The sequence below is a fragment of the Melanerpes formicivorus genome, unplaced genomic scaffold (assembly GCF_026170545.1).
Source record: "Melanerpes formicivorus ecotype bairdi unplaced genomic scaffold, bMelFor1.0.p_v2 SCAF_15, whole genome shotgun sequence".
NCBI classification, from domain to species: domain Eukaryota; kingdom Metazoa; phylum Chordata; class Aves; order Piciformes; family Picidae; genus Melanerpes; species Melanerpes formicivorus.
The window spans coordinates 6,066,657-6,081,147 of record NW_027142367.1 but is presented as its reverse complement, the minus strand read 5'-3'; the positions used below and the strand labels follow the sequence as shown (position 1 = coordinate 6,081,147).

General features: G+C 38.5%; 1 protein-coding gene across 1 annotated transcript in view; it reads left to right on the top strand.

Moving 5' to 3' along the window:
- LOC137445627 (dynein axonemal heavy chain 5-like) overlaps positions 1 to 14,491 on the top strand; it is a 169,128-nt gene that overhangs the window by 125,821 nt on the left and 28,816 nt on the right. The window contains exons 68-71 of the mRNA XM_068147494.1: positions 876 to 1,040; positions 5,222 to 5,489; positions 7,683 to 7,804; positions 8,958 to 9,305. Coding sequence (XP_068003595.1) covers positions 876 to 1,040; positions 5,222 to 5,489; positions 7,683 to 7,804; positions 8,958 to 9,305 — 903 coding nt within the window. The remainder of the gene's footprint in view (positions 1 to 875; positions 1,041 to 5,221; positions 5,490 to 7,682; positions 7,805 to 8,957; positions 9,306 to 14,491) is intronic.

Genomic DNA, 14,491 nt, shown 5'->3' with positions numbered 1-14,491 from the left:
GGCAGAAGTTACACTTAATAGTGGATGATTATTTGTTTTGCAGTTGGTATCTTCCTCAGCCCACCTTGTTCCTGGGTGTTTCTCTCCACAGTAAATGCCTTAGAGTCTGTGCTAATAGTTTACACAGTTGGAAAATCATGCCAGTCAAAAAAGGGTTTCATACACCAGGATATCCTTGTAAGTCCTTCTAGAAAATGTCTGAAAAGAGGACAGTAGAGGCATAGGGAAAGTTTGACCTTTATGGATAAAGTCTGAGCTGTGTTTATGTTTTGTAGAAGTAGATATTCAGTATAAGAAATTTGCACTGGGTAAGCAATGGACAGGAGAATTTGTTTGAAGTTCCAACAATATGTGTAAGACTATAAGTGGGTCAGATGGAAGATCTGTCTAATCTGCTGTGTTGGAGAGACAGTGTCCACAATACATGCTTAGAAGAAGAATGGAACTGCTATAGAGAAACTCTTTTGTCTGGCTGTCCACTAAGCTTTAGCAGTCAGTAATTTAGGGACAATGTCTGGACTGTCCTCAGAGCTGACAGTGGATCTCTTCTGCAAGGATTTCTTTAATTCTTTTTAAAAATCCATTTAGTATCCTGTAGTGACAATTTTCACAGGATGGCTGTTGTGCGAACCAAATTCTTTCTTTTCCTTGTTTGAAGTTCACTGAGTATTTAAATGGTTGCCTTCTGTCAACTGTAACTTTCATTATACCAAAGTTGAAACTCAGAGATTAGAAAATCATGGCCTTCCAATGCAGGTATTGGTAGCTTCCACATGAATTAATTTATGTAAAAAAAAAAACCCAAACCATAATGTATATATTTCTGGTAACCTTTTTTTTTCTCCCCCCCCCCCCCCCCCCCCTTCTCTTTTTAGGCTCGACACTACATTGCAGAATCTCTTGGAGAGAAATATACAGAAGGATTTATTCTAGAAATGGAGGCAATGTGGACAGAAAGCGACTGTAGAACACCTTTGACATGCTTTTTATCAGTGGGGTCTGACCCCACCGAAAGTATAGAACGTCTTGCAAAATCAAAGGTATCCTCTTGAATTGAGTTTGCTACACCTGATAAAGGCACTGAAAACTAGCAATGATATTTCCACAACTTAAAGATGTTCAAATAATGATGCTTATGTCCATATCATTGTTCTCTGGAAGTTCATTTTGGAGCAGCAGCCAAAATGCATTTATTGAGGGAATGGAAATGTTACATTCTTTGTTTTTCCAGTTTCTTGATTCCAAGCAGACTATGATAGTACATTACTTAGTGAAATTGTTTAGATAGAAGAACAAAGCAATACCTATGGTTTTCACTGTGTCACATTCACTGTGAAAGGACCTGACAGTATGATAGCTGCAAGAAGATACAGGGAAAAAAAAAAAAATCAGAAGTATGGTGTCAAGAGAAATTAATTTAGAGACCCTACTACTCAGTTCATTTGATAGAGACTTTCAAAGTTTCTTTGAAGCACAGCATCACTTTAAGGCACTGCTTTATGGTTCACAATGTAGACACAAGTATATTTTTCCCAAGAGGAAGTTATTCACAGATCTCCATAATTTTTTCCTCTCTGTTAGAATGCATCTTCACTTAGAGATGAAAGATTTTAGTATGCACTAAAGTAAGACTTGCAAAAGTGAGGAGCACCAATCTCTTTAGCTTAGTAGTTAGAAAGTTTAGATGCTGATTGTTTTTGGAATCTCATTTTATTTGTCTGACTGTGATAAACAGTGCTTAAATTTAGGATTTAACTCTCACTTGAGTGTTTACACTGAAGAATCTAAAGTCTGAAGTTGTTGATGTGCTCCTTGTCTCCAAAAATTGTCAACCAGATAGTCAGCCAATATACAAAGACAGGGAGGGATAAGGATGGCAGTTCTGTGAGCAGAATTTTTAGATTTATTGGAAGAATGATTTTATTTCTATTCACAAAATATTCTATTGCCTTTTCCTAAGAAACCAGAGACATTTTGACTTTGCAGTAGATATGAAATTAACTGCAAGAATATGTGTAGACTGGAAACAGGCTTTTTTTTTTTTTTTTTTAGTCCCTTTTCAAGTCCAAATAAGCACATTAGGTGGTTGTGATTGGATTCCTGTTCTCATGGCCTGTGCTGTGAATACAAATGCAATGTCAGCTTTATGATGCTTTTTTCATTCACTTACTCTGCTCTTCAACATATTTATCCTTTCAAGAGGGCCCCTAGATAAATACTTTGTTTCCAGTAGGTGTATGTTTCTGTAATATATATATTATGTATAATAAAGAGTGCCTCTTGTGAAAGCAATTCAGAACACCTGATTGAAACTTAGCTCTGACTTGCATCAAGGAGTTGAGTATTTCTATCCCACTGGCTATGTAAGGGGACAATTGACACTAACCTTCTAATAAGGTCACTTGAAATCAGCCGATCACTTGTTCTCTTGCAAGAAGTAGAACAAAATAATCTTCCCTTTTATCAAATCTTATTCCTATCTAGGAAGTGCTGGTAGGAAGAAGGTGCTCTGTAATTGTGGCTCTTAAAAGACAGCATGTTTTTGTGTCATTCTAGGAGTATATTGCAGTGGGCAGTTTTAATATGATTAAATCCTTTAAGTGAACATGTAGAAAGTGAGGTTGCAAAAGAACTAAAGGCATTGCCTTGTTTATTAACACATGGCTTATGATCAACATCAGCTAGGATGTCAAAACCTGAACTGTAAAATGCAGAGTTAACTAATGTTTAACTGTAAAGTTCTTGTCTGATTTCTTGAAGTAAAGTTCTTACCATAGAGCATAGAGAAACCTTTCCAATTTACAAAAGCCATTGAAATTCTGCAAATCAAATTGCAAATGCAGGCCATTTTTGGTTTTTAATCTAAAAGTGTACATTATCATGGTGGGCCTGGAGGAGCACTTCTAGCTTTTGAAAAATTATATCTAGAAATCATTTACAGTTTTCAGAAACATTCACAAGAGGGTTTGGCCTTTTTTTCCTAGTTTGTCAACAAATAATCCTTAGTTCCTGTATTTCTCTGGGCTTTCTCTACTTCTCCCAGAAGAAACCTTTGACTTTGCATAGATTAATTGCACCAAGGATCTTGGTGTATATATATGATTCTATAACTCCAAATTATTTATGTTGGGCCTTTTACAAGCGTGATTTGTAGTCTTAGAATGGACTGTCAGTACTGATGGTACCTCTAAATATGATATTAACAATATAAATATGCAGTTTGAAATGTTCAAATTTGTGACCTGAATTTATTTTATTTTATTTTAGATGGCCTTCTCCCAAATAAATGCAAACAGTGTCTGTGACTATAACCTTTTTATAATCAAAGCAAGCTCTGTCTCAATACTAGTTGGATTTCTGCCCTCTTCACTTTCACTTAAAGGCAGAGTGAAAATGTAACTTTCTGAATGAAAATTATGTTCATTAGTCCTAGAATGTTAACTCAATTAAAATAAGACATTTTTATTATTGTAAAGATAGTTTCTTCTTTCAGGGAATGATACACAAAACCTTCAGCAGAACTGTGTGACTGTAGTGACTAAAATGGAAGTATTTTCATCTGGCTAGTGATGTATTAAGATGACACAGGTATATTAGTGTGACTGACTATTGAGAGAAACATGATGTACACAGACATTTTGATAGAGTTCTTTCAGAAAGAGTAAAATGAGGACAAGTGAAAAATATTTTTTCCTTATCACGATGTACATTTGAAAGGTAACACTGCTGAGAAGAGAAAATGTTGAGCAGATGCTTTGTTAGGGAATAATGTACCAGCTGAATATTTATGTACTCTGCAGGGATAGTCATAGTCTTTGACATAGAAGGATGCTAAGCAGAACTCAGATACTAAAGTACAGTTTTTGCTCCTCCAGCACACAGCCAACATAACAGGCTATTTAGTTTTGCTTCTTCTAGCTGCAATTTCAGATTTTACTGACCTGAGAGCAGGATTTAACTGCTTTCTTATCTTTGGTATTCTCTTCTTAAATCTTTTGCCAGGATGTGGAGTATCATATGCAGCTGCTGTATTTATACTGTTCATGAAATCAGATCTGGACCTGTTCTGTGACACTAAGGCCAGATGACCCAGCACAGTTTGTGCCCATATGCTTAATCTTTTTGGTTCTTCAAAAGTAGAACAGCCCCATCCACACTCTTTGGGACTGAATTACTTCCTTCTTTTTTGTTTCACAATGGCAGAGTCCCAGTAGGAGGAAAAATGAAGATTAAACTTTATGGTTCTTGGCTAGCTGAAGACAGACCCAGATTTATAAATCTTTATGCAGCTCATTGCTCTCACTCATCTTTAGGTCTTGGACATGAAACTGTCCATGACACTAGGTCTTTTCATCAGTCCCCTGGCCCTCAACATGTATCTAGAATAACATGCTCAAACGAGTTTGCTAATTCTTGTTTTCCCTGGTAGGAGTCAGAGAGCCAGCCGAGGCCAGTGGATGGTTATTTAGCATGAGCAGTGGTAGTTAGAACAACAAGCAAGAGGGGATCTGCCTGAGCTTTACTTACAGATTTCTGTGGCCTGATAGCAACCTAATCAGCTTGTCTTTTTCAGATCCCTTGTAAGAGCTTGTATCACCTTCTGGCTTTCTGAGCCACTGGCTTTCTTCTCCCGTGGCTTTTGGAGGAAAGACTTAATCTATTTCCAGAATTCTTGTGTTTGCGTTTATGAGCTTTGTGTGTTCTGAATCCAGAAAAATAACAGCTAGAAAACTAACTAGAGCTGGTAGATCATCAGACTAAAGTCATCTGAATCAGTGACTCCACAGCTGCCAATTCATGACTTTATTTTGTACATTAATTATTATGTGAAACTTTAATATCTGTCCACTGAAACTTTAATATCTTTCCATAGCATAGGAAAAAGAATAGTCTGGCAGCCATATTGCTCCATGTGTGTCCTGGGAAAGTGGGACAAAGGAAAGGAAAGTGTTTCAGTTGCCTTATACCATTGACTTCATCAAACCTGCAAAAAAGATTGTGTCCAGTGGAAGTAGTTTTCTTTCAGCAAGTGGAAGATAAGAGCAGCTTAGAGGGTTTTGCTTCTTTGTTGACTCTGTTTTAATCTAATCAGTCTCTATTGATATTAGTGATTTACTTTGTGGTGCCAAATTACTACACATCAACCTACAGAAGCAGTATGTCAAGTATATAATAGTTCTAAAGAACTACATTTAGAAGAAACTTCCTTTTTTCCTTCCAGAACATTTCTTGTTGTGCTATTTCAATGGGCCAAGGCCAGGAAGTCCATGCAAGGCGTCTGTTAAATCAGTGCATTCAAGATGGAGGATGGCTCCTTCTACAGAACTGCCACCTTGGCTTGGAGTTTCTTAGTGAATTAATGGACACCATTGCAACAACAGAATCTATGAGTGAAGGTTTCAGGACCTGGATCACTACAGAGGCTCATCCAGAGTTTCCTATTAATCTTTTACAGTCCTCAATCAAATTTACGAATGAACCCCCTCAAGGTAAGAAACCATACTGTCTTTGAATTTTGGGGCTTACTCTCCCACCCTGCTCCATATAACTCACTGTTCTCTGTGTAGTGTTTTAGTTTTTATTATCTGCACAACATGTGATTGTGACCAGCATCATAATTGGAGGCTCTGGATCATGTTTCTGTATTAAGAGGAAGATTCAGGTTGTTTTATTTTTTTGCAGCTATCAAGTAACAGGCTCATCCTTGAGAGTTCAGAATTTCATTTTTAGACAGCCACCATTCCTCATACTTGAACACAATTATCTGTTGCATTTCAGTATTCCATTTAAGCTGAGTTTTGCATGCCACAGTCTCCTTATCCTATCTTTGTAAGCATGTACTCTCAGTATCTGACCACTTTCTTTGTCCCATCCAGTTTCTCCCCTGTGTGCCAAATATGGAAGATATATGCAGGGGGAGGCCTGATCAGTGCTAGGTGGAAAGTGATAGGAAATTCCATTAGTGTGCTGGCTGTGCTTCTTCTAAGGTAGCACACTATCTGTACTGCCTTAATTGCCTTATTTTGGCTTACAGGCAACCTGGCATCTATAGTACTCTTGAAGTGCTTACCAGTAGATCTCAGCTAAATGAGCTTAGTTTGTACAATCGCATGGGGTCATTGTACTGCAAGTGAAGAACTTTGCACTTCTTGTTGAACTTCACATAGTTTTTTTTTTGGCCAAGTCTTCATTGTTCTCTAGATCCCTCTGGACTCATGTTCTGCCATTTAGTATGTCTGCCACACTCTCTAAGTTAGTGTTTTGTACAAATTTGTTGAGGTTGCAGTTTGTCTCATTATCCAAGACACTAATGAAGATATTGAGGCATACCTGTCTCTGATGTACTTCACTTTTTCTTCCTCGTTGCTGGAGTATCTTAAGCCATTGATTAGTCATTATTCTTGGGGCCTAGTAACAACCTGATAGCCTTCTATAATGAGATGATTGATTTAGTGGATGAGGAGAGAGCATGGGTTGTTACTTGTCTGGACATACTGGTCAAATAGGCATTAGAAAAGTGAAAAATTAGGTGGGATGAAAATTGTGTGAACTCCCAGATTCAAAAGGTTGTGGTCAGCTGCACAAATCCAGATGGAGAGCAGTCACCAATGCTATAACCAGAGGTCAATACTGGGACCAGCAGCAGTTAAAATTTTCACTAATGACCTAGATGACAGGACATCCTCAGCAAGTTTGTAGTTGACACAAAGTATCACAGTATCACAGTATCACCAAGGTTGGAAGACACCTCAAAGTCTCAAAGCCTTGATTTGGAACTCTCCCTTACAATATTTTGAAAAGGTATTCGTTTGATTGCTTTTGCATAGGATCTTTATGAAACAGAAAAAATAAACAGGGCTTTTATTGTGTCATAGGAAGTATGATGACTTGGACAATGTACTCACTGTACATGAAATTTCTTCTTAGACTTGTGTTAAGCTGATCAGGTGGAAGATACCATAAGAGGGACATGGTGTCAGCAACTCATACTAAGTGTTTGCCAAAGGCAGATGATGCTTTAGTAATGCTGCCTGAAAGCATCTGAGCATGGGAGCTGAGATTGCATGAATATTATCTGCCCAGACCTGTTCCTGAGATGTGAAATGTCAGTGCTCAAATAAACCTCCTCAAGTATTAATATTTGCACTATGAATTTAGATTCTTGTCTCATAAGCTTGTTGCCTGTATGCCAGTTTGAGAAGCTGCATACAGAATTTTGAGATTGTTATGGGAATGAAATCTAAATAAAATTATCTTTGGTAGAAGTAAAATCCCATTTCATGTGTAAATATTGAAATACAAACTCTTGGATATTCAGTGCTATATTTCATATGATGTTAGGTGTCTTTTTGATTGGTCTTTCAATCCACCACACATACAGTTGCTGAATAATTATATTTACATTTTAGTTATTATTAGTAGCATTTAGAATATGATTACTTCAGTGTAATTCTTTCCAGACTCCTGAACTTAATTTGGTTTCTTCTACCTGCAACAAAATGTAACTGAAGTTTGCCTGCTATGACCAGCTGAACAGATAATCGATTCAAAGGGATTATTCAAAGCCATAAATAAGATGATACTGTACATTGGAACAGAGTATTCTGCTTAACAGAATTTGAAGTTATGCTTTCCATACATTCTTTTTGCTCATATATTACATTTTTATACTTATTTTCTAGGTGTGAAGGCTGGCTTAAAACGAACATACTCAGCTGTTACCCAAGATCACCTGGAAGTCAGCAACATGCCACAGTGGAAACCATTGCTATATGCTGTAGCTTTTCTTCACACAACTGTTCAGGTTTAAAAATGTGTTTCTTTTCTTCTGTCATAAAAGCCATGGTTCATTCATTAATGCACTGTGTTATTAAATGAAAAAAAACACATGTTTAAATGGAAATTCCATGTTGGTAAAAGAATGCAAATAAATAAGGCAATGACACACTTCTATTACTGAAACTGTCCTGTAACTTTGCTCATGGTGGTCTTGTACCTCCAACAGGGAGGATATTTCAGAGTGAAAAAGGACAGTCAACTAATAATCAGTTAGTTTGCTCTTCTGTTAAAGTCTTTGGACATGACTCTGTGATCTGCCTTTTAACTAACTGGTTTTTACTAATATTTTAAATCACAAAAGCACACTAAAGAAATTTACAGTTTGGGTTGGAAAAACCAAAGTCTTAAAACTGATGCTTTCACAATGAGAAGGGCTAAGAGGCTGAATATATATCCTTCCTGCACTGAAACTGCTAGGAAAAAATGAAGGTGGAAGATGATTTTGGGTCTTGCCTTTCAGGATTTCCATTAAAGAAAGTGCTTTATGGATTAACCACAACTTTTCATCATTCTATTGATAGATTTTGCAGTATCCTTATTTTATATTTGGTGCCCAGTTGATTTAACTCTGTGGCATCCATGCACTGATACATTGTGGTCCAATGTAAGCCTGTGGTGCTCTTGGGTTTGGCCCATTGCTTCTTTCTTGGTGGAAATGAAGGATATTTCAATACCAGGTATTGCCTTAACAATTACCTACTGTGCTAAAAATATATGTAGTCTATAGGAGGACCAGAGAAAATTGTCATGGCTGGTGGGTTTGAACATAGATTCCTAAAACAGTAGCTTCATTTTTTTAAAATAAAACCCCCATAGTTCTAGACTCAGAGGTTCACTGCACTTAAAAAAGAGGATTTTTCTTTGTGAAAATATTAATATTCCTATTCTTTGTTCATATCTCTTTACTGATGATAAAGGGAAGAAATATTTAAACTACTAGATGATTAATCAAACATTTGGCCTTGTGCATGTTCAGAGAAGAATGGTTTTTTTTTTAATGTTGGTGAAATAGAGCCCCAGCTGATCCTCCTGCATTTGCATTTCATGCATCCTCCTGCAAAAGCAGTGTTTCCTTCACTATCAATCAGCCTTTTATTTTTACTTATTTTATTTTACAGGAAAGACGAAAGTTTGGTCCATTGGGCTGGAATATTCCTTATGAATTTAATCAGGCAGACTTCACAGCCAGTGTGCAATTTGTTCAGAATCATTTGGATGATATGGAGGTTAAGCGTGGAGTGAACTGGAGCTGTGTCCGCTACATGATTGGAGAAGTACAGTATGGTGGCCGTGTAACTGATGACCTCGACAAAGCGCTGCTGAATACATACACAAGAGTGTGGTTTGGAGAACATATGTTTAGTGAAAAATTCTGTTTCTATAAAGGCTATGTTATTCCAAAAGGGAAAACAGTTGAAGACTATCTTCAGTACATAGAGCAATTGCCAGTGATTGATACACCTGAGGTAAAATATTTCAATGTGTTAAAGGGAGATCTTGTCAGATAGATAATTTTCATAGATTCACAGAATACCAGATTGGAAGGGACCTCAAGGATCATCTAGTCCAACCTTTCAGGGTAAGAATGCAGTTTAAATGTGATGGCCCAGCACCCTGTCAAGCTGAGCCTTGAAACTGTCTAATGTAGGGCAATCCACCACCTCCCTTGGGAGTTTATTCCAACGTCTAATAGTTCAAAGGGTGAAAAAATAAATTCTGGCATACAGTCCAAGTCTCCCCAGTAGCAACTAGCATCCATTGCATCTTGTCTTTACCATGTGACTCTTTGTAAAAGAGTTTATCAAGTATATTTTCCAGATCCATAAATGTATTGGTTGATATTAGCAGGCAGCTCATTATAGTGGTTATCAGGTATAGATCTGCTTAACAGTAAGGGGCAGATGAGGACTTCTTCAAACACTTAGAAGGAGTCTCATGTTCAGGGAGGACTTCAGTGGTCCTAAAGATATGCTGGAAGGGTGACACAGTAGAATTTAAGCAGTCTAGAAGATTTCTTGAGTGCATTAAGGACAACTTCCAGACACAGGTAACTGAGGAGCCAGCAAAGAAAGGCATTTGCCTGGACCTGATACTTATGAGCAAGGAAGAACTGATCGGAGGGGTGAAATCTAGAGGCAGCCTTGACTGCAATTACCAGTGGTGGACTTCAGGATCCTAAAAGGAGGTTGTTGGACAAAAAGCAGGACCACAGCCCTGGATTTCAGGACAGCAGAGGTTTCCTCCAGGCTTGGAAAAATCCCATGAGATATGGCTCTAGAGCAAAGAATAGAATAGAATAGAATAGAATAGAATGGAATAGAATAGAATAGAATAGAATAGACCAGGTTGCAAAAGACCTTCGAGATCATCAGGTTCAACCTATCACCCAATACCATCTGATCAACTAAACTACGGCACAAAGTGCCTCATCCAGTCTCTTCCTAAACACCTCCAGTGATGGTGACTCCACCAACTCCCTGGACAGCCCATTCCAATGGCCAATCTCTCTTTCTGGGAAGCGTTTCTTCCTAACATCCAACCTAAACCTCCCCTGGCACATCTTGAGACTGTGTCCTCTTGTTCTGGTGCTGGTTGACAGCTTGAGACTGTGTCCTCTTGTTCCAGTGCTGGTTGCCTGGGAGAAGAGACCAGCCCCCACGTGGCTACAACCTCACTTCAGGGAGCTGTAAACAGCACAAAGGTCTCCCCTGAGCCTCCTCTTCTCCAGGCTAAGTGACCACAGCTCTGCCAGCCTCCCCTCACAGGGCTGTGCTCCAGACCTTCCCCCAGCCTCATTGTCCTTCTCTGGTCATATTGAAGAGTCCAGGAGTACTTATTTGTATTTGGGAATCACCTCCTCCAAGTTCAAGAATGATCTATCCTAACAAGCAAGAAAACTAAGGGAGTAGAAGGCTTGAATGGATGAACAAGAAACTCATAACTAAATTCAGACATTAAAATGAAGTGTACAAGAGGTGGTGACAGGGGCAGGTGACTGAGCAAATGGTTAGGGTTAGGAAAGCCAAGGCCAAATAGGAGTCAAGTCTATCAAGGAATATGAAGGGCAAGACAGTATTTTACAAGTATGTTACCAGCAAAAAAGTGACTAGGGAAAATGTGGGTCCACTGCTGAATGGGCTGGGAGAACTAGTGAGAAATGATATGAAAAAGGCTCAATGCCTTCATTGTCTTAGTCTTTACAAGTAAAACTGACCTCCAGGAATCCTGGACCCTCTAGATGAAAAGCCTAGAACAACGAACTTGCCTCTGTTGGAAGAGGATGAGGTTAGGGAGCAATTAAACAAACATGTTCATGGTACCTGATGAGTTGCATCCATGAGTGCTGAGGAACCTGGAGGATGGTAGTCAGGTCACTCCATATGAGTACTGAAAAGTCATAGTGTATTGGAGGAGTTTCCTGAAGAATGTAAGGTGTCAAACATCCCTCCTGTTTTCAAGAAAGGAAGAACGAGAAATCATGCTTAACCAATCTGTTTGCCTTATGAGGTGACCAGTTTGGTAGATGAGGAGTTAAAAATGGAAGTCTTTTTAATTCAACTTTAGTCAGGCCTCTGACACTACCTCTCATAACATCTTCCATAGAAAAACTGACAAAGTATGGATCAGATAAGCATGCTGTGAGGTGGTTTGAGAACTGGGTAAATAACTGACACAAACTCCATTTGGAGGTGGGTCACTAGTGCTGTATACCAGCAGTCAATAGTGGGGCCAATACTGTTTGATATCTCTGTCATCTGGATGAGGGATCAGAGTGCACCTTCAACAACTCACAGGAGAACGGAAACCCTGCAGAGTGGCTGATAAACTATCTGATTTTGCTGCTATCCAGAGAGATCCAGAAAAGCTGCACATAAGAGAATATCATGAAGTTTATCAAGCAGGAATGCAAATTCCTGCATTGGTTGTCCTGGTGGAAAACTAGCTGACCATGAATCAGCTAGTTTCACCCTCATGATAAAGAGGCTGACAGTATCCTAGGCTGCATTTGAAAGAGAATGATGATCCAGCAGGTTGAAGGACGTGATCCTTCCTCTCTAATGAGCACTGGTGAGACCATATCTAAGTACTCTGTTCAGTTCTGGGCTCCCCAGTACAAGGAAGACATGAACTTACTGGAGTGAGTTCAGAGCAAGGTCATGAATATAACTAAGGGACTGGAACATGTTTGTATGAAGAAAGGCTGAGAAAACTTGAATGCTTTAGCCTGTAGAACAGGAGGCTTATCAATGTATACAAATAGCTGTTGGGAGGGTGTAAAGATGGAATCAGAGTTCTTTTGATGGTACCTGGTGAAAGGACAAGGGGCAATGGATGTAAATTAAGCAACAGGAAATTCCATCTGACAAGAAGAAACTCCTGTATTACAGTAGTGGTGGTCAAGCACTGAAAGAGATTGCCCAGAGTGGTTGTGGAGTCTTGACCTTTGTAGATATTAAAATTCCAGCTGGATACTGTGCTGGATAGCCTGCTTTAGCTGATGCTTGAGTAAGTGGTTTGAATTAGATGACCCTCAGAAGTCCCTCCCAAACAAAACTGTTATGTGATTCAATTGTATGGGATTGAGCAGACATGCAAACTGAGAATATAGAAAATGAAAAGGTGTATGGTCTCATTGTGCAGGTTATAATTAGGAGATTATTCCATTCTGACATCAGAGGGATTTGAATGTTGCCATAAATTCATGGGGCAGGGTGCAAGGTAGTTCCTGGGTGTAACTACTTTTACATTACCTGATATGGGTATACTGCAGTGGTCACATTGATTGGTGGACTGCCACATTTTCCTCCTTCCAGTACAGGCAGACGTGATGAAGATAGTCCAAACTGAAATGAAAGTGAATGCTCTGGATTTTTGTCTCATTGCTGTTAAATTGATAAATGCCTTTGGAGCTAAGTTCTATTAAAATTAAATAGGACAGAACAGGAAAAACTAGTTTTCTGTTACTGATGATGTGCTGTCTAAGAGGGAAAGACCATTCCAAGGTCATAAAATAAAATTGAAGTTTAGAATATCTGAGGGTCGTAAAAGCAGAATGCAAAGGTCCTTGTGCTGCCAACAATACACCTTTGCCAAGTGAAGGTAAATGCAGCCATGCAGTAAATGCAGCAAGATTCATATGAGACCAACCCACAAAGTGATTCCTATCAGTGTATGAACCTTGACTCTATCAGATTTCAGGTGCCACTTTCAGGGGTGTGGTTTTCTAAACACTTGAGAACCTATCTCACAATGCTGTAATATAGTTTTGAAGTATTTTGATGCTGATTAAAAAAATCCGTATGTATGGTTTGATGTAGGGAAATGTTATCTTTGACTTTTATGTAAAGTCACATTTTCACAGGTTAGGAGGAAGGATATGACTTTCTTCTGTCATTCCAAAGTCTGTCAAAATTGCTTATGGAAACCTTTAAACTTTTAAGATCCCAGTCTTCTGTATTCCATAAAAGATACTGTGCTAGTCAAAACAGTGTATCTTTGTTTCCTCCCGTTTCCATTTTTGCTTAAGAAAGGAAGACTGAATAAGTCTGATTGCAGTATCCTTTCTCTTTTGATGAAATTTCACTCTGATCCAAATAAACACTGACTTCTGAAGAAGGGCTATTGAGCTCACCAATCCCTTTGAAAATGACTTTGATTTCAGAGGGGTTTAGAGCTTTAGCAATCGGTTTTAAGGATTTATCAGGTAAAAAAAAAAAAATGGAAAGACAGAATCCAACATCCCCCTTTTAATCAAAATGCACAGAGATTTGGACCAAAAAGATGACAAATTTGACCTCTTGATTAGTTTACAGGACATCCAGGACCCTGGTCTACCCATTGCTTTACTGTTCTCATTTCTGTGTTCTTGTTCCCTCACCTGTCACTTGCAAAAAAATAGGACCAGAGTAGGCTTCCACATAACATCCCTGTCTTTGGCAATACTTGTGAATTTACAGTTCCAAAAGCAAGTATTTGTTATGTTTCTAACTTGGGCATGAAATCAACTGAATGAAACAACCCATCCTGTGAGAGCAAAAGCAGGAAGGAATGTATCTTCATTTCATGATAAACAAAGTGAATTGATTCTTTCACTTTTTACAGCTCTAAAAATACAGGGTGAGTAAACTGCTATGTGTAAAATGTCTTAGATCTTGCTTGGAATCTAATTCCACGGTAGCTGTAGTCACACTTTCTCTCACACATAGTATTAGGTCAGTATTATGTTCTTTGTGCTGCTGTTGTAAGCATCAAATCCACAACTGGAGTAAATCAGTGCAGCTTTCCTGTCTTTGTAGCAGGTGCAGCCACTTATATCCCTTGTCTCTGAGTTTCTGAATTTGTAAGCACAATAATATTACATATGGCCCTTTTTATACTATCCTCAGAGTATGTAAAAATTGTTTACTACAAGCATCTTCCTGCAATATACCAATTCTGATGTAAAATATGAAAACATGAAAACATGCAAAATGAGGAGTGCAAGCCTTCCTCATCGCTGGGTCAGTGGTTCAAAGTTTGTAAGAAATACTTAATAGCTATAATTAAATGAGGGCTTGTGAAATAAGTCAGTACAAATCCTCCTGGAGAAGAGTTGCAGTTGTCAACCTGACAATTACAGACTTACTGATATGTCAGTGTAAGTCTCTGAGAA